The following is a 20,218-nucleotide window of genomic DNA, read 5'->3' on the forward strand; positions in this document are numbered from 1 at the left end:
ATCAAAAGTTAGCATACGCTAACTTTAAGCTATATGTCGATGTGTGTATTGTCGTAATATATTTATTCCTTTAATTTTTTTTTCTCCTCTCTTTGATGAAAGAGGAGGGCCAGCAATGGGAAGTTCATAGTCCGAAAATTCAAGACTTACTTAATCCATCGAGTTTTTTTATAAAATAAAACCACGGAGTAAAAATAGTCAGAGATTACGCTGTTAGCATGGAAAGAGAAAAGACCTGAAAAGACTTTTAGGGTGTTAGGGTCAAAAGAAGGTCGAAGAAAGTTAGGGTCGTATACACTGTTTCAACGCTGTCTAAACGATGACGGCATTTACCACGAGATCAAAGGATAAGAGAGAAATGAGTTCCCATGAAGTTTAAATGGATAAAATGAATGTTTACGAATTTATAGAAACTTCATCTACTGTACACCAGCCTTCCCCTTAAGATACATTATAACTCGTGTTAAACGCGCCTCCAAATAATCCACAGAGCTTAGTAATCCCGTATAAGCCGTAACAATCTCATTACCACTCGTTACAGACGAATATCTGTCAGTTATTAACTCTACATACGATTGTAGGCCGAGAGACGACCGTAAAACACCGTGCGTGATTTTTTTTTTTTTAATTTACGTAAGGAATTAGAAAATTGGACAAAAATAACGCGAACATTCTGGGATACGACCCTTGCCCAGTTGTGGGCGGTAAGAGTTATCGTCATCATTTCAATAGCGTGTACACGTTTTTATGTAAGTTACGCATCAAATAAGACATCTATGTCTCGAATAAATATACTTTTGACTTGAGTTGGTACTGATAATGAATGAATAATAAAAAATGATATCTGGTAATTTTATATTTCATGATCATCATCATCATATCAACTTATAACCGGCCCACTACAGGTCACCTCCCACAATGTGACGGGGTTAAGGCCGTACTCAAACACGCTGGCCCAGTGCGGATTGATGGACAAAATTATTATTATTTGTTTAAATATGGAATTAACATTTTTCCCTCCGTCTGCGTTTCAGAATGAAAACCCTTTATATTTTTAATTGATGAGTGTATTAACTTTAAATACTCGAATAATTATTATATAACGTGCCGACCGGTTGCTTTATTTAAGGGATTGCTTATACAAACAAATGGCAACGCTATATTATATTTGGAAACTTGTTATCGTAATTGGAAGAACGCAAATAGGCTAATAAAAATAGTAATTACCCTTCTCAGAACCAGAAATAAAACCAATTTTTTTTGTTTCAAAATTTCTTGTTCCTTTGAAACCATTTATCTTCAGAAAGAATGTTGTTTTTAAAATCCTAGCTGTTTGTATTCGGTACCAAACACTTTACCCAAGTTGTTAATGTATGTTCTGAGATAAGATCTAGGTCACGTCTGCTATATCCTAGTTGAAATCCTGAGTAATCTTTTTATCATTCAAGAAAAGTTTTGTACCATGTTTTGTATTCTCAACCGACTTAATAAAGTAGGATTCATATTCGGCTTGGATTATGTTTAGGACTATTTATATCTTTGTCAAAACAATAAAAAACTTATCACGAAAAAGAAGAATATCTTCGTCGAAATGTATCTGTGGCCTTACTATTGTCGCTTAAAGCACTATTATTGTAAGGACTTGAAGATATGTTTTGTTTGTGTATGTGATTGAAATTTGTTGAATGTAAAGTCGGCCAGCTCTTGAAATTTAAGTTTCGTAATGTAAAGCGGTAAAGCGGTGATAGGCCCAGTGGGTAAGGACCTCGACTTCACTTTCGCAGGGCCGAGTTCGAGCCCCAGCACGCACCTTTAACATTTTTAATTTATTTGCGTTTTAAGTAATTCAAACGGTGAAGGAAAGCATCGTGAGGTAATCTGCATGTCTGAGAGTTCTACAATGTACTCAAAGGTGTTTGGAGACCACCAATCCGCATTGGGTCTTAGCCCCTTCTCATTGAGGGAGGAGACCCGTGCCCTGTAGTGGGCCGGTAATGGGTTGATCTGATTTTATTCGGTACGATTACATTCATCAGAATCTAATAGAGAGTGCATTAAATTAAACCAACAAATAACATAAACACAGTCGTTTATACTTTGGGCGCTGAATTTCACGTTTATCTCTTCTACTATTTTGTAGGTATTAGATGTAAGGTATTAAATAGTCGTAGGGGTAGGTGTAGGTAGGTATTCTCGTATAAAATCCAGATATTGCGCGTAGAATTACGGTATTAAGTTGCGTGTAGAAAGCAGTTCAGTTAGTACGCGTTTTATTGTCGCGCAAGTTATGAGCGTAAGCGGGTAAGTAGCTGGTTCGTATTATTGCTGCGATTATTATAATTACTTAAATTAATGTATGTCACTCTGCTGCCGGGCATTTGTTTTTGAAGGTTCTCATAACAAAAATAGAACTAAATGCCTTTTTACGATCTAGATCCAAGCTCGTAGTTAATTAAACATTTATTTAATCGTAATCCAATATAAATCTTAAAATTAATTTCTTAATTTCCGATATAAATCTTTAAATTAAAGGCTTACACTTCCAATAAACTGGCATTTATAACATGTGATTTTAGTTGCGTATGTACGTGTGTGTATTCAAGAAAATGTGTTACTGAATCTTAGTTTAAGTAAATGTGTGGTCTTAATTTATTATTTCTTGCGATGCGGTATAATTACTTAAATATAAAATGAAGTAATTTTTACAATTCTCGACCTAATGGAGCTAGTCTTTTTGTTTTATCATTAACCTATATTAAAAATGGTAGATATACTGGCTTTTTGTTTGTTGGTCCAGGCTAACCATCAGGTATAATGGCGAATGGCTAGCCTGCGAGGACTTTGCAAGAAAAAGTCTTAAATCTTTTGTATCAAGGGAAAATGCGAACCGCTTTTTGTATCAAGGGTATTACAGGGAGTGTTTTAAGCTATATTAGGATGGGGGAAATTTCGGCAGGGATGAAGTACTTAGAAATTAATATTTAAATCAATTAATGAACATGAATACCGCTAAGCTGTCATAACTTGTGCTATACATCTTACAGTCGTACGGCCGACCCACAGTGGAACGCACTCAGCTTCCAATGGCTCAGTTCGCGCGTCGCTGTGCGTTACAGATAATAATTACCATAAACCAACTCCTTAGTGTCTTTTTACCCGTCCCCTTATGTAAACCATCTCTGATACTATTTAAGGGGTGACAAACATTGGGCACGTGACATTCTGTGAGTAGGCAGCTAGTAGCAAGCTTTATACCGCGGCTTTATTCAAGCTGATTCCTTTTTCTTACATTAAAGGTAGTTTTTTACTCTTAGATTCTGTTGTGTATAAGAAATTTCGAACCGTATTTACGTTGCTTCGTGTAAGACGAGCCCACAGACACACTCTTGCATTATACTAGTTTGAAATTTTATTTGTAAAGCACTTCTGTAGAAATTTTAGTACAAAGTATGATTTTAGAAACCAGCTGCGTTGTGAGTCCAAGGTGTAAAAAACATGGCAGAGATGCCCCGCTGTGTGTATTTAAATTTATGTTTTATTGTCTCCTCAACTATGCGCCCAAATGCCCATGATATAAAGAACAAGGCCAAACATAAGATTGTCTCAATAAAAAAATAAACTTGCGGAATTCCATGATATACCTTAATTTGCTAAAGACTAAAAGAAAAAAAAAATATTATGTAAGGATTAGTATTTTATGCCTACTCATTACGATTGACGATAGAAAATAGCTTTTTAATTTTTAGATTATTTTTGTAATTTAATCTATCTGTTATAAGGGAGTATGGGAGTATACCCCTAATCAGTTTGTATCCGACGTTGCAGCGGAACACTAAATCGTTTGGCGGCAAGTCTCTGTCGGTGCGATGGTTAAAAGCCAAAATTTCAGAAATAATTACCAAATCTCCCGGATCGAACCCGAGACCTCCCAACTTAAAACCAGAGCGCTCATCGCTGCGCCAGGGAGGTCGTCAAAATGCTGGTAGCGGGATAAAAAAAAAAGTCGTAAATCCCTTAGTTTAGAAGTCGTTGACCGTGTTTGACTTATTTATAGATCTACTCGTATGTTTTTGTAGTAATTATGTCCCACGTACCATTTGCTCAGCGAACGCGAATAAAGCACCTCCGAAGAGCCTTTTTTTTCTGGCTTGGTTTGCAAATTAGCTGTAGCAGAACTTTTCACGACAGAGCTCGTCCTGGGAAATACCACCGTCATGCTTATATTTGGCGCCAAGTTGTTGTTTTGCGGGCTGAAGGGCGTGGATCCGGTGTAATTAAAGGCAAATAAGGCTTAACACCTACGCTGCAGATTGATGGACACAGACCGACAATTCGTAGGACGTGTTTCTTGCATGCTTTGCGCAGTGCTGCTCTGTTTTCTACTAACCATTAATTACCTGGACCATCTGTTCGATCCGTCAATTCATCATCAACAGCCAATTACGGTCCACTGCTGGCCTCTCCCAATTGGAGGATTTCCCTATAATCACCACGCCGGGCAGGCGGATTGGTGATTGCAGTAGATGTTAGTGGTAGCACAGAGGACGCTGCTGCCCGCTCTCCGTTATATTCCCTTAGTCGCCTCGTACGACACCCGCGGGAAAAAGAGGGAAAGCTGTATTCTGATCTGCCGTCACCACACTGCATTTCGTTAATTATTATACTATAAAAAAAATAACAGAACTGAACACTTATTATTACAGCAAAAAAATATATATTTCCGTACTTTCAGAGTTTATCGAGTACACAAACAAATCCTTTTGCTTTATAACTATTTATTAGTAGAGACTATTCTAGTTTCAAACAAGCACGCAATATTGTTAACAGCTTATTAAAAAAAAAAACTATTGAAAATGAAATAGCTTCAGGCTTTAAACTCCACTCTATAAATTAAACTGCACGTTATGTCTGCTCTACACGACACGTGGATTCACCTTGACCCAATTTAGCATGTGTCATCTACGTCATAAACTAACTTTATCATAATTATCCCAACTAGTCTATGGATGTTCCACTACTGTGCACAAACCTTATCTCTCATTATCTTATAGAATAGAGAGGAAAAGAGCATAGACTTACCGCGTTAATTCAATGTTGAACGATTGTTATCACATGTAAGTGATAAAAGCCGATGGCTTAACTCGCTCTTCAAGTACAATCTGGGCTGGTACTTACTGAGATTTTTTTCATGGAGTCGGACCAGGAATTTACATTGGGATTGCCTACCCCAATGTAAAATCTTGGTCGGACGCGGGAGTCGAAACCCTTAAGGTCCGTAGTAATTAAAAAGCAAACTTTGTCTAGCGGGAGGCTTCGGCAGTGGCTAGTTAACCACTCTACCGAAAAATGCCACCAATCGATTTAGTGTTTCGGTACGATGCATAAAACGATTAGGATATTTATTATTTATCAACTTAGACAGCATTTGAATAGCGTGTGTCTAGGTATAAAAAAATTGTTAATTCTAGCGTATTCAACAGTTCTTCACAATGAATAATATATCCGCACGGTGCGAGCCCCGCATTTTATGGCCTCGGCGAGCGGAATTATCTCAGTGCGATGTAAAATGTAAAAAATTATGCAACATTTGCGCGTTATTTCCCCTGGAAATTGTCCGATTTAATTAAAACAGGAATTGTTTGCCGCCGCGAGCTGAGTGCCGAAATCCCGACGCTATAAGTAGGATGTCAAAAAAATTCCGGAAGGTAGGTAGTTATTTTTCGATTAGAAAATTGCTATGTAGCGTTGAGAGATAAGGTAGAGTATTAGGGTCAGCTGTATTTCTTGTTACTTACGTATGGTACAGTAAAATGTGTAAATTAATACACTTGTAATGTACATCAAAGAAAAAAGTAGTAACAGAGATATAAACATACAAAGCAAGAAGGTACAATTTGGTGGCTTTATCGCTACATAGCGATTTCTTCCAGGTAACCAAAAGCGTAAAAGGAAATAACATTGATAAGAGGTAGATGGTGCAATAAATAAGATATAAACATTAAAAATATATAAATATATATTTATATAGAATATAGATATATGTAATACATATTTATATGCAAATAAGATATAATCACACATTAAATAAAATTACCCATAGTTAATATAATGTACTAAAATCATAAAAATAAAATGTGTATTAGTATTTCATATCATTTATGGTTAACTAGCGACCTACCCCGGCTCTGCCTGGGTGAAATGTAGATACTAATGTGGAGCAGTATGGAACTATTAATAATACAATTCCGTAGGTCTATTAATTTAATCTATCTCGTAAGATTTGGCCATCATTTGCGGGAGCAACGTTGTTTCATACTATGTAAAGATTAATATGTGTTGCCGAGACCCAAACACCTGGAAAGGACTCTGAACTCTCTTGGGAATTTGTCATTCCTATATTACTCTGCATCCTTCTAACTCTTCTTCTTCTAACTCTATGCCAAAATCAAATCGATTGTCGCTTAGTTAGAGTTTAAAGGTTTAAAGGAAGAACAAACAAAACAAACAAACCCGTTTTCGCATTTATAATGTCACTAGTACTTATGGATAGATAGTGTCATTGCTAGTCCTCATCACACACACCTAATAGCTGCTTGAGTCTCTGTGCAAGACTTCAGCGTGCAAGTCAGCGCGCCATTGTCGAACCCTTCAAATAATCCATGATGTAAAGTAAAAACTAAGTACCTAGCCTGTTAAAAAAATTTTTGGCCAAGTATAATTTTTTTTTTTTTATGTCGTAATAAATGACGGGCCAACAAATTAGGGCCGCTTTGTCGTAAGTGTTCCCACTTACAATAATGCGGCCCTAATTAGTCCATCCATCTCCTATAAACACAGTAAAACTCGCAAGGGCCACGTTTTACATCCTGTGTAAATCAGCTCGCATCAAAACCGGAACACTGTAGTGCTGCATAGGGCCAGAAACAAACTGTAACTGAAGTACTTCCCCGGACAAGCTCTGGCACACAAATTTTTAATCCTACGACGAGAACTATATGGGAGATCGGTATTGAAAGTATATGTCCTTTTCCATAGCATAGGTGGCATGCATGCCAAATTTCAAAGCTGTCTGCACGCAAACATCCACACTTTCTTAGTAGCATACTTTGCAGGGTGGAATTAGTTAAGTTAAAACGCTTTATCTATAATACTATTGTAATATGGTGTATGTAAAGTATTGCCTTAAGAGTTATTCAAACCAAATTAAGACACTTTCAGCACACCATAAAAAGGGGCAGATGTTATCTGTTACATCAGAAACAAGACGTGGAAAGTAAAGAAAACTGTGAATCGATTGAGATATAGTCCTTTCAAATAAAAAAGTTGTAATTTATCGCAAAGCAAACTTTTACCGTATGCAGTAAAATACCCCATAAGTCAGCAAGTTGTTCAAACTAGGGATGATCGATATTTATCGATGTTAGTGGAAGTGGATGTGAGATCTGAAAATATCGATGTTCTTACAATATCTATGTGCCATAGATATATAGACAATGTCATAATAAGATCGATAATTATTGATTTCAAGCTCATTAATGTTATTCAAGGAACTCCTGCGCATAAATATGCTTTTTGACCCACAGGATTTATTTGTTTTTCTATTTTGTAATTGACTGCCAAATGTCTACCTTTCTCTAAATTTTTATAAACTCCACTATTCACTAGATTCGTAGAAAGCCACTCTAATTCGAACTCAAAACTGTGGACTTTGGAAATCCCTACACAAAGCATAATTAAATAATTGGTTTTGCGTTAATCGGTTAAAATAACTTAATCAAGTCGACATAGGTTATAAAAAATAGTTAATTTGAAAATAGATTGTTGAACATTGAGGTTTCGATATAACGTAGGTACTATTAAAAGATTAATTTACCACCGACGGTTAGACGGTTAGACGCGACGGTTAGAAAAATAACAATGACTTTTTCGACCATCCCTATTCCTAGTTCAAACATATCGAAATTTAATACAAACTTGTTACTGGATTTGTTAAATGGATGCTGTTTCATCTGTAATTGTAGTGCCTTACTTTTGTATTAACATTTACAACTCTCAAAGTAAACTGAGTGTACCCTAAAGACAAGAATTTTTTTTCCACTGTGTATTGTTTGTCTGCTTGGGGCCTTTGCCGGTCGAACACCCTGTGAATGTCACTGCCCAGTAGAATACACAGTAGAACACAGAAACCCCAAAAAAAGTTTTTAATCTTCCATTTGTTTTGGTAATGATTAAAAAAACATCGACGTTCCAATTGAAAGTCCAGTAAAAACATCCACGTATTGATTTAACTCGTAATTACTCGTACATCGACTTTTTCCAACCATCCCTATCCCTAGTTCAAACATATCGAAATTTTTTACGACCATGTTACTGGATATGTTTAATGTATGCCGTTTCATCTGTTAGTGCCTTACATTTGTATTAACATTTACAACTTTCAAAGTAAACTGTACACGCTACGATCCCCCCTCGGCTCTTAATGTGACCATTAAAACTACCGTGTGTTATTACACGTCTTCTATTTTCAGCTGGAGTTTTATTGCTGTTATAACGCTTCTAAAAACACGTTTACTTAAGTGTCTTAACGTTTTTTTATGGGCCCTATTCTCTGCTATTACATATTATATTACAGGATACAATAGAAGGAAAACCACTATTACAGCTTTTATTTCCTACTGAGAAGAGAAAATCCTTTTATTATGAGTTGTTAAAATTATTAAAATTTTAGATCAAAATACTTTTTTTTTACACTTCATTTACGGAGATTTTATATGGACCTAAGCGTAATGCTGTCTTCCTAAATAACAAGGCTTAATACCTCAAGCAACAGTTATTTATCTTTTAACTGACTAGTACCAGATATAAGAAATCGGGCAAGTTGCATAAATATAATGTTTATTGAAAACGTGTTATTAAACAGTGAATTTAATTAAAGTTAATTATTTAAATACTATACGGAATGACTTGCGCTTAAAATATCACGGCCATAGTTATTGTTTAAAATAATTAATGTATTTGATCTTGATTCATTAAAGCAATAAAATAAGTAATTAATTTTAATAAGTTGTTTAAATATCATTGCAAATTATAACCAATTTTTCCTTTGTTACAGATTCCAAAGAGAATCAAAATGGCCGCTCGAGCACTTCGTCTCTGTATAGTTGCAATATCCGTAAGGCTTTTATTAGTGACTGCAGACTTCACAGCCAACTGTCCAACAGAATGCAAATGTGTATGGGCCAGCGGAAACAAACAAGCAGATTGCTCCCACTCCGATTTCCATGATATACCCAAAACCTTGAGTACAGAAATACAGATATTAGACCTAACTGGTAACGGACTCTACGAAGTCACGAGGCACGCATTCGAAGATGTCCGATTGATCAATCTGAAGAAACTAATTCTGAGAGAATGTAAGCTTATAACGATACATAAAAACGGATTGAGCGGCCTCGCGATCATGATCGAACTAGATTTATCGAAAAACGACCTTAAAATGTTACATGCCGAAACATTTAAGGAAACCGCCAAAATAAGATGGATTTTGCTCAACGATAATCAAATCGAAAAGTTAGAGGACGGCTTATTCAACAATTTGCCCTTCCTGCAAAAAGTCGATTTGAGTAACAACCGTATAGTACAACTCGGGGTGAAAACCTTCATGAACGTGCCAAAGTTAAATATATTAAGACTCGACGGAAATAAATTAGAGCACCTAAAGATTGACACGTTAAGTGCTTTAACGTCTCTGTCTAATTTAGATGTACACGATAATCCTTGGAGATGTGACTGTTATTTACAGCCCTTCAGAAATTGGGTGATCAGCAAAAATCTCTACACATCACCAATCGCTTGCAGTGAACCAGCTAAAGTTCATGGGAAACTGTGGAAGGAGTTAGATTCCAGTGACTTTGCTTGCAGGCCAAGCATCGTCTACCCTTCCACTAGAACAACATTGCGATCATCTGACGCAAATGTCACTTTATCCTGTCAAGTTAACGGAAACCCTTTACCAGAAGTAAATTGGGTGCTGAATGCTCAAATAATTGATGGAACACACAAATACCAGGGCGAGATTAAATACTATGTGACACAAACTAATTCAGAAAATAGTAAATGGGTTAATTTAACCATCGTAGATGCTGGGAGTGATGATAATGGAGAATATCTCTGCGTAGCTAAGAATGCTGGCGGTGTGGAAGAAAGAAGCTTGACTTTAGCTATTGCTCATACCCCGCCTGGTATTGATGTGCCGCCTGGAATGGACAATAGTATGCTACCGGTTCTAATAGGTGTATCATGTGCAGCTGCCATATTGCTTATAATCTTGGTCATCCTTTGCTACTACTGCTGTAGAAGACGAGGATCAGAGAAGAAAAAAGCCGACAATTCTAACGGAGAGGCTCTGATTGAAGGTTCGGTTATACCAGAGATGGAGAAGAGTTTGATAACGGCCGTGAATCCTGTAACCAAACCACCACGCAGATACGATGCTCCTCCGTCCATCATGAGTGGGGCTACGGAGATGTCAGAGCTGAATAAAACATTGCTCGATAATGATTCAGTCTTTGGTAAGTTAACACAATTATTATCTTTATACTGTTCCCTATATCCAAGTCTACTACTAGAAAAAGTTCCATCTTTATGAACATACTTCTACATTTAAAACTTTATTTTAATAATGAAAAAAAAGGCTTCATTGTTTTGAAATTTTTATATCTGATGATATATATCAGTACCATGATATTTATTTATTTTCTTTCAGCTCACAATGACGATGAAAAACGGTCGATTGGATTCGACTTACAAACACAGAGGTCGCAGGACGCACTCAATGCAGAATACGGGCGTACAGACGGCCGAGCATATCCACCTGATCTGCTCTCATTTCCAGCAAGAGCTGCCCAAATCTCTCCAGCAGCGAGTAACGCGTCCACAGTTCCAGACACCAGCAGACTGCAAATCAATCCAGTCAGCCCAATCCATTCTCCCATTTATGGCATGACGAACAATCAAAACCTCTTTAGAACTCTACCTTATTCTCGGTCTCAATCTCCATTCACGGCGCCGATTACACCACCAGTAGTTACTCCAAGACAAGGATATGTAACAATACCAAGGAGGCCAAGAGTTCCCTCCTGGTCAAGCACAGCTAGCACGGCGATTTTACCTAGCGCTGAAGCACAGGAACCTTTATATGATAACTTGGGTCTAAGGACTACTGCAGATGGCAGCTCAGTTCTTTCACTAAACAAGGCGGGGTTGGAACAACAGTTTTCTCCAATGAGAAATAGACCTTTACCAGCAACACCCACAGCTGTTTACCCTCCACATCCAGTGTATTACGCTCCCATAGAAGAACTGGAGCCAGCACCGTCTCCCGTACCGCCTCCATTTACACCAACTAGAAACAGCATCAGCTCTCAAATATCCAATCAGCTCTCTACACCAGGTCCACAAGAACCGGTAAATCCCAGAATGAGCTGGACAGCAAAAAGTACTTCTACTCCCCAACCGGAAACAAGAAAACAATTGGCCAATATCATGGATAATAGGAACGGAGACGCACAATCACAGATTTCTGACAATAATACATTAAATCGTAGAGGAAAGCCGGAGACAGGCTCACTGAGGCGAAATCCTAGAAGTGAACAGAATGAAGTAAGTTCTCCATCCAAAGATGATCCGAGGAAAAATGAAAGCAACGCATCGTTAAATCAATCCGGTACTATGGGGAGAAGTGGTAAAATCCCACCGAGACCGCCTCCTAAACCTAAAAAAAAGCCTAGTACCGAAGTAAGTGCCACCGAACCACTCTTTGAAGACGAAGGAGAGGACGGGACGGAAGTGTAGCAATTCCTCAATGAGGTCATTGATCCCAACGGACTAAATGAACAAAGTGCCAATGAGCCTGTAGTGACCACGTCTCAGTGAAGTGATATCAGTGTGGACGATGCGGAGTGCAATCGGATCATTATTTTGCGGTGCTCGTGTAAATAACTTGTGCTAGATTTTTTACTACAATACAAGTACATTATGGACCATTTCGCAATCTTAATATAAGTATACTGTTAGTGTAAGAAGCCATGATTATGTTTTAAGGTATTATTCTTGTGTCGGCTGCAGACAGCTGGCGGCAACCGCAGAAGTAAACTGCAGACCGCTAATGACATTACGGGTTTGTATGAATCTGTACAAAATTAATTCTATAGTGTGATACAAGCACAAACAATTGTATACAAACACGTGTATTGCCGACGGCAGATCAAATGAATTTCAGTAAAAATAAGGTTTTCTTAATCTGAAACTTCATTGAATCATATACTAGAGATTATTCTAAAGGTGAGATAAAATCACAGTTACAACCAACTTGTTGAAGCAACTACAAGTTTTATGGTGTTATGCTTTGTTTCGACTGTAAATAAAAACCGGACTGGAAGTCGTCTAAAGTCAATGTTAGTTAAAAAAATTGTTCAAAGAAAGAAGTAAATAAAATATAGCGGATTCTGATTATGTTAAACAAAGTTGTCAGGTCAGTTCAGGTTCAGGAAAATTATTTATTACTAAACTCTTATCACGCTCGGAATTAATAAAATATAGATTCATACAAACCAGTGTCGCGTGCGGTTTGCAGCTACTGTCTGCGTTTACCAGCAGAATCATACCGTTAACGTTTGCAAAACTGTACACGACGTTACATAACTATAATAAGTATTTATTCTTTGTGGTAATGGTAGGACAGTGGTGGTAGACTACTCTTCGCTCGCCAATCATAAGGCATCTGTTCATCGATTTTCAAGACTGATTATTCTAAATTTGTTCTCGCATTCGACATTCCTGTATCGCATTAATTCCACGTCTCACAATTCAGAGACACATTTCCAATAATAGTTGATCGCAGACTGCCGCAAGAGCCGCTAGAGGTGATTAACTTTCTTTTGCGGTTACTTTCCAATTAGCAATGGGAGATAAAACGCTATCAGAGATGTTAAATAGCTATATAGCTAAAACACTTGTAGGACGTTCAATAAAGCTTTAAAAACGATATAGTAACAGTTTTATTACTATATCGTTTTTTTAAGCTTTATTAGCGCGGCGCGATTGTTGTGATTTTATAAATATGAGGATTGATTTTAGGAATTTACATGCAGGATTATATGGTGACTTTCCATTGCCCTTTCTGTTTTAACTTGAATTAAAAGAGAATAAGTTAACTTCTGAAAATCTAAAATACTTATACTTATAATCGTTTTATTCGATGACAAGTTCTCATCCGGAGGTACATAATGATGTAGTCTGAGATGAAAGCGTGCGAAACATGAAAGTGATGTATTGGTTTACCCTAACCGATGTCTACGTGACGTAGTAACTGAAGAAAACAAGTAATAAAACAATAGTAAAACCCCTGCGAGAACAAACTTTTTCAGCACGACTCCTATTTACCGTAAACACAATATATCGCAAGTTGACTAGGAAATGAGACACATATTATGATAGTAACAAAAAAGCGCAAAATTGGTGGTGCTAGTGGACTTGCAGTAAAAATACGATTGTATTAACCGACCAATACTGAATATTTTAAAGCCTGACTTAAAGCAATATGTGGAATTGATACAAAACACTGTAACAGAAATTAAAACCTTTACCACTAGAAATACAGGTATGTACACCAAAAAAACTCCACCTTAAATCGGGCTTATTTTGCAGGTAAATAATTGTAACAAAGAACCGCAAATACACGCATATAACTTTTCTGTTTCATATATATACTTTTTTTTAGATAAACGTAGCGTTTACCTCTCGCGAGTCTTCCAGCAGTGTGAGATCAACTAAACAGATTTTATTGAATCTACTAACCTTTTGATTATACGAGAGGGTCAGAAAGGGTTAGAAAGGGTTGGCTTTTCGACTATTGATCGTGTCAATAGTTTCTATAAAGCGTTTATTGGAAACGGCTCTTTCATCCGCAAATAAATTTACGCATATTGCACTTTCGAACATATCGTGATTTCGAACCGAACCACTCTGTTAGCATGCCTATAGATTTCGCAACATATGTCAGTCATTTGGTACTCAAAACAGAGATTAACTGTCTGTTTATCTTGAGTGAAATAAAATTGAAGGAATATCAATATCTTATCGTAATAATTACCTCATGTATTGGAAAGTGTTTTTAGCCTTCAAACCCGATGGTTATTATCAGTAAACCCTAAGTAAGCCTACTTTGGAGGGTCTTAGCTTTAAAGATCTCCTATGAGAGACGAGACCTGTGCCCTGGTTAACTTATCTCGCTAGTCTCCAAAACTACTCAGGTGGACTGCAATTTTGACTATATAATACCATAACTATTTATTAAAAAAAAAAATTGTTGGGTGCCATTTTTCAAAAATGGTTCCAGGTCAATATAAATGTCAAAGTCAAATATATCTTTATTCATATAAAAAGCCATTAAACCAAAGAAGAAGTAGGCTCCTAGATAAATAGCACTTTATGCGTAAATTACATCCAAATTGTGTGCATGATAGTGATATGATGGCGATAACCACAATCGTAAACTTAAAAACTAAAGCTACGAAGGTTCGAAACGGGCCAACAGCAAAATATGTATAAATATTTCAAATAATAAAACTGATAAACTTTCTATATAGGACTACCAAATGACTGGACTAAAACAGTGAAATATCTCTGGATATTCAAAATTAAGATGTATTGGATAGAGATTATGTGGTTGGTTTAAGATTCGACTCGAAATTCTGAAACTGCAATGTACGAGAATTGACATCATCCACTCACGCTACTAAAATATTTAACTTCTCTTCTCTAAGTTAACATTATTTTAGTTGTTAGTTTGTTTTAAGACTGTTTATTGTTTACCCAACCATGTTTAATGATTTAAAATTATAAAAAGACGCAAAGGGGCTACTTTAAAAAGGGTTTAACTGAAAAGTATAAAACTCCTTTTATCAAACCCCTGAAATCTTAAAACGGCCCATGCATTGGCTACTTGTCCCTTTAGCGATATTCGTAAAATCCTTCTTTATCGATTGCCAAAGCGATAAAACATTAAAATGTATATACTTTAAAATCATGCGAACACGCGACCTTAATCAAAGATGCGGCTATTGTTAGAGGGATCTCGCGTTTCTATCAACGAGCGTTTGAGCGACCACTCTTAAGTTTTATTTATACAGGTGACCATTCTTTTGCCTTACTGTATTAGTATAATATGAATTTAAAAAGCGACATAATCGGATGAGTAATGTAGCCAGTGTTAAGCCTTAACAAATGTATCTGTATTAAAATTATGAGATTATTTTCTAAATAAACCGATCGTATGAATTGTATATTTTCAATTGTCAATAAGGAAATATAGTTCCTAAAGTTTAATCGCTGTAAATTTTAGTCGATTTGCACCAAGTTGACATTGAATATTGATGTAGTGTAGCTAAAGAATCCAATTAAAATGTACATAAATCTATATAAATATTCTACGGATGAAAACTTTAATAGTTATAGTAGGACAGATAAAAAAATATTTCCAAAATCTACGAAATCTTTTTTACCTTGTATCTATTCAAAGTTTTTTATAGATACTAAGGACCGTCAACTTGGTGAACTTTATTTTACTATTTAACTTGCGTCAACCGGTAAATGGGCTTTTATCTTATTTCTTACTACTTCCGGCTTTTGAGTTTTGTACCTCTACAATTCCGTACAATTTGTTAAGAGTTTTTTATTTTAGAAGGTATTTAGGTAAGGCTCAAAATTATGAAACCAAATTTAACAAATATTGAAGCCACTTATGTGATCAAGTATTATTTTCGTAATTTTTTTTTAAAACTGAAATTTGAAATTTTATATCTTCGTCGAGGCCTTTTAAAATACCAAAACCCATTTTCTGTTGAAAATCAATGTTACATTTCAAAACTAAGTTACGCAATTTAATCATTATAGTTAAAAAAAAATGTTTGGTGCACATCGACTTACACTAGTGACACTATTTGTATGTTTTTTGTAACATTGTAAGTTGCTGGTGCTTATTTTTTATATTACGTTTTAAAGTTATTTATTACTTTTTTATTCCAATGTACTTTTGAGTACAAAATTAATCACTTTGTATATTGTATTTTACTTTCCTGATCGTGCTAACTATTTTAGTCGTTAAGTACAGTGAATAAGGTGCGTTTTGATTGCACAATTTTATCGACTTTACATGGAACTACCTTCATTCTAAGAAAAAAAAGTTTGTAATGAGTTTGTAATGGTTTCATGTCGCAACTTGTGATCTTTGTTTTTCGCGTTACTATAGATAAATGATTTTAATAATTTTTATTTTTATTATTGACGTAAATTGTTTTATACGGTAGAAAAATGTATTTCGCCTTAAAACTTTAAGTAAAATGTCAATTTTATTTAAAAAAACTCGTTTAAAAAGCTTAAGTGGATTTTTGTCCTCCCAAACAACAAGCCACATGCGATATCAAAAGTTCCGAATAAATATTTTACGCTATGAACATTTTAATCTGGGCTAAGCTTTAGAGCGAAAAGTAGCCTTTTAAGCTATATTATGCTGGATAACAGTCGACCTAAAACAGGCGACTTGCGAAAAAAACAGTCGCCGATCGACAGTGCGCAACAGACTTTATGATCAAAAATATCAGTTTAAATTTTTATAAATATCAACCATTTTTTTTTACAGCATTTTCAGAATCCGTTAAAAAATGGGTATAGAATCCAGGCCTCAGGAGTATAAGAACCGGCAATAAGGCCTGAAGCGTGGCTGAAAGCTAGCCATTAGGGGTATTGTAACATGGCCTATAGATTAATGATTTTAACTAAAATATCACGAATCAACGACAAATTTTGTCAATTGTATAATGCAAATATGAAGTAAGATAATAATACCATAGTTTAGCTAGTGTACAGTTGTATAATCGTGCTGCCATTTTGGTGCTTAAATATTTGCAACCCAACAAATATTTAAATTTCTGTCACAGTTTTAGGTATTTGTAGTGCGTGTTTTTGCCTTCATAAAGTTTTTTTTTACAATAAATCGTCGTCACAATAAATTCATTATAATATTGTGTCTGACCAAACGCTAGAAACAGTCTTATCTTATTGTCCATTAAAAGCAAATTAACGTAAGTAATTTGGTTTTCAAAACCTACACTATTTCAATATTGAAGAACAGCAATTAGTTGCCAGCCTTGCGAGCGGCCAATTCAGAATATATATTAGGATTTAGTCCTCAAGTATAGTAAAATGGTGCGTTTTAGTTAGACATTTTTGTGGACAATTCATCACATTTGTTACACGTTCAAACACATGAATTGCCAAACTACGTACCTTATTACAACTCAACGCAATAGTATGACTCGGATGTTTTTTGAGGAATGAGTTGCGGATTATTATTGGCATTATTATATAGAAATGTATATGTAATAATTACGCCCTTGAGCATATTCAATTAAATTTCAATCTAAAGGTTTTAATTATTCATGTCTTAGTTCACCCATAGTGCGTAAGATAATTATTGTCTTTAACGGAAATCCTTATATAATTTGCACTTCTGTAGTTATCGTGGTTGATTATAATATTATTCTCAAAAAAATTCATTGTCCAACTGTACGGTTGCTAAACTATGATGATAAAAAAAGACACCGGGCGTTGAACTTGTGATCAAGGGAACTTTAGTATAAAGGATAAAATGCGTTTCATCCTTTTTTACTAAAGCAATAATGCAATAACGGCTGCGTCATCGCAAAACTTAGTAAGTGAATCTCGGTGCTTTAAAATTTGCTACTTTTTCTGTTTACTCTGGTTAGGTACTCGTACATTTTGGTTAATGGTATGGCAATAAAAACAAGTTCTTGTATCTTTGGGATTGCGCAGATCTATCAAAAATTTTACGTAGCTATCTATCTAAGGTATCGAAAAGTTTGTAAATTACGATTACTTATAAATATGTGGTAGTTGAAATTGAAGTTACGTGCTCCAATTCGAATACTAATAAACATATATATCTACTTTTCTATAGCATAATTGAAAGCGTAAAAAAATGTTGCACTTACTAAGTTTTTATTTTCGGCAGCTATTTTACGTACAATGTATAGTTTTAATTTATTATTGAAAATATTACTTAATAAAGACTAACACTAAAAAGATATTTTGTACGTTACGTTTTTTTACGTAATAAACCCTTTTTATGATTTTGATTTTGTAAATCTTAGGGATCTTAAACAAATATGTAAGTTCACAATATTACCCGATTTTTGTTGCGGTATGTCCGTACGGACGGTTTTACAATGTTTTTACTGTAGACATTCATTTTTATATAGGTAATAAGCGCTACATGTACATAAAATGAAAACATTATTATTATAAAAAACTGATTAAAGCTATATTTCAGTAACACATCTTTTATTTGCCCTTTAGTAGTTGATAAAAGTATCTGACGATATGATTATATCTTTTTTAGTAGTTTAGATATTTTTGTGACAGAGCTGGTTCGGGGAAGTGCTAGCTATGCTTATTTCTGCCGCTAAGCAGCATTCATACAATACTGTGTTACGGACATAAATTAATTATAATTAACTAGCGGACCCCAGCGCCATCTGTCGGGCTGATTTGTGAATCTAAACCATCCAGGGTGCCACCCAAACGCATACCGAAAAATTCATTCAAATCGGTCCAGCCGTTTAGGAGGAGTTCAGTGACATACACACGCACACAAGAAATATATATATATAAAGATTGTGAAACGGACATAAATTAGTGATTTCTGCATATCGTCTGAGAGAAGAACAGAAATCCTTTGTGGGAATGGTTATATGCTTTTATAACATGAGACCGACCTACCTACAGAGATCTACCTTTACCTAAGTTTAAACAATAGGTATATTAAAACACATTTAACAAATCGTGGTTACTACGCGATTGATGAATTCCTTAACGACAAGGCTGCTTAGAAGCAGGCCACTCCGCTCTCATCTCTCACAAAACAGAACAATTCTAAAGATTGTTAAACTTTAAAATGATGTTGGAAAAGAGCAATCTGCTGAGTTTCTTGCCGGCTTTTCTCAGTAGAATCTGCCTTCCGAACCGGTGGTAGAGTCACTACTAACAGACTGACTTGACGTTTCAAAAGTGCTTATTAATTAGGCCTACTTGAAATAAATGTTTTTTTTTTTAATTTTACGGTCTGAGGGTGTGATTACAGGCACCTGAGGCTAATACTCCTCAGGTTGATAGACCCACGTCCCAGAAAGTGCTCATGGCATTCCCTGCGTAGTGTTGCTATGTTGATGCAGGCCGTGATTTTCCACTTACCATCAGGTAGGTCATCTGCTTGTTGCACCAGACCGAAACACAGCTATGAAAACAGCTACTATCTTTGACTGTTTTGTTCGGGAGGCTTCGTCCGTGGCTAGTTACCATCATACCGACAAAGTCGTGCCGCTTAGCGATTTAGCGTTCCGGTATGATGTCGCGTAGAATCCGATTAGGGGTATGAGTTGAACATAACTACCATATTGCACCACACGAGAATGCTGTCAAGGGCTTCCTTGTAATAAAAAAAAAAACAGAAAAAAGAACTGCTTCATCACATAAGCCCAGGTGAGATTGCAATTAGGGCTAACCAGTAGTGGATAAAACATGTTTCTAAAATATATCTATAGCAGTGAATACGTGGCTTAACAAAAAAACTTTTACAAGTAGGTTATTGTCATAAGCCCGCATCAATGGCCACACCATGACGAAATTCCCCATAAACTAAACCTTTGTTCCTTAAAATGGACCCTTTCTTCGACCAGCCTATAAACCCCCTTTAAGGGGTATAATGAAGGAGTAGGCGCCGATGAACCGATGACCCCGATACAAGAGTCGTAAACGCAGTCCCATTGTGATTTTTAGAGGCCAATATTTGCCTCGTAAAGTGGACGAAGCGACGGCGTTGGTCCTTCGTCCATTTTGATGTTTCGACCATAGAATTAAGAGCTCATTCAGCCATTACTGCATGCAGTGCATTGTGTCCAAAAACTGTAAACGCTCCGCGCACGTCTCACTTCACACCCGCGGAATGTTGCTAGCTCACAAACTTTTCCCATATTCCCCATTTCATGGTAAACGTTTAGAACATTAGAGGTTAGGTAATATATATTTTAACTTCTTTTTTGGCCATTATAAATGCGTAATTGTGTTTGTTTGTTTGTATTTG

The 20,218-nt window shown here is 35.9% G+C and overlaps 1 protein-coding gene across 2 annotated transcripts in view; it reads left to right on the forward strand.

Moving 5' to 3' along the window:
* LOC120624855 overlaps positions 1–18,381 on the forward strand; it is a 284,008-nt gene extending 265,627 nt beyond the window's left edge. For both annotated transcript variants that reach the window (XM_039891588.1, XM_039891589.1), the window contains 2 exons: positions 9,113–10,571; positions 10,766–18,381. In XM_039891588.1, coding sequence (XP_039747522.1) covers positions 9,131–10,571; positions 10,766–11,853 — 2,529 coding nt within the window. In that variant the 5' untranslated portion in view covers positions 9,113–9,130 and the 3' untranslated portion in view covers positions 11,854–18,381. The remainder of the gene's footprint in view (positions 1–9,112; positions 10,572–10,765) is intronic.
* The last annotated feature ends 1,837 nt before the right edge of the window (positions 18,382–20,218 follow it).

This window comes from Pararge aegeria, chromosome 7, assembly GCF_905163445.1.
Source record: "Pararge aegeria chromosome 7, ilParAegt1.1, whole genome shotgun sequence".
Classification (NCBI taxonomy): domain Eukaryota; kingdom Metazoa; phylum Arthropoda; class Insecta; order Lepidoptera; family Nymphalidae; genus Pararge; species Pararge aegeria.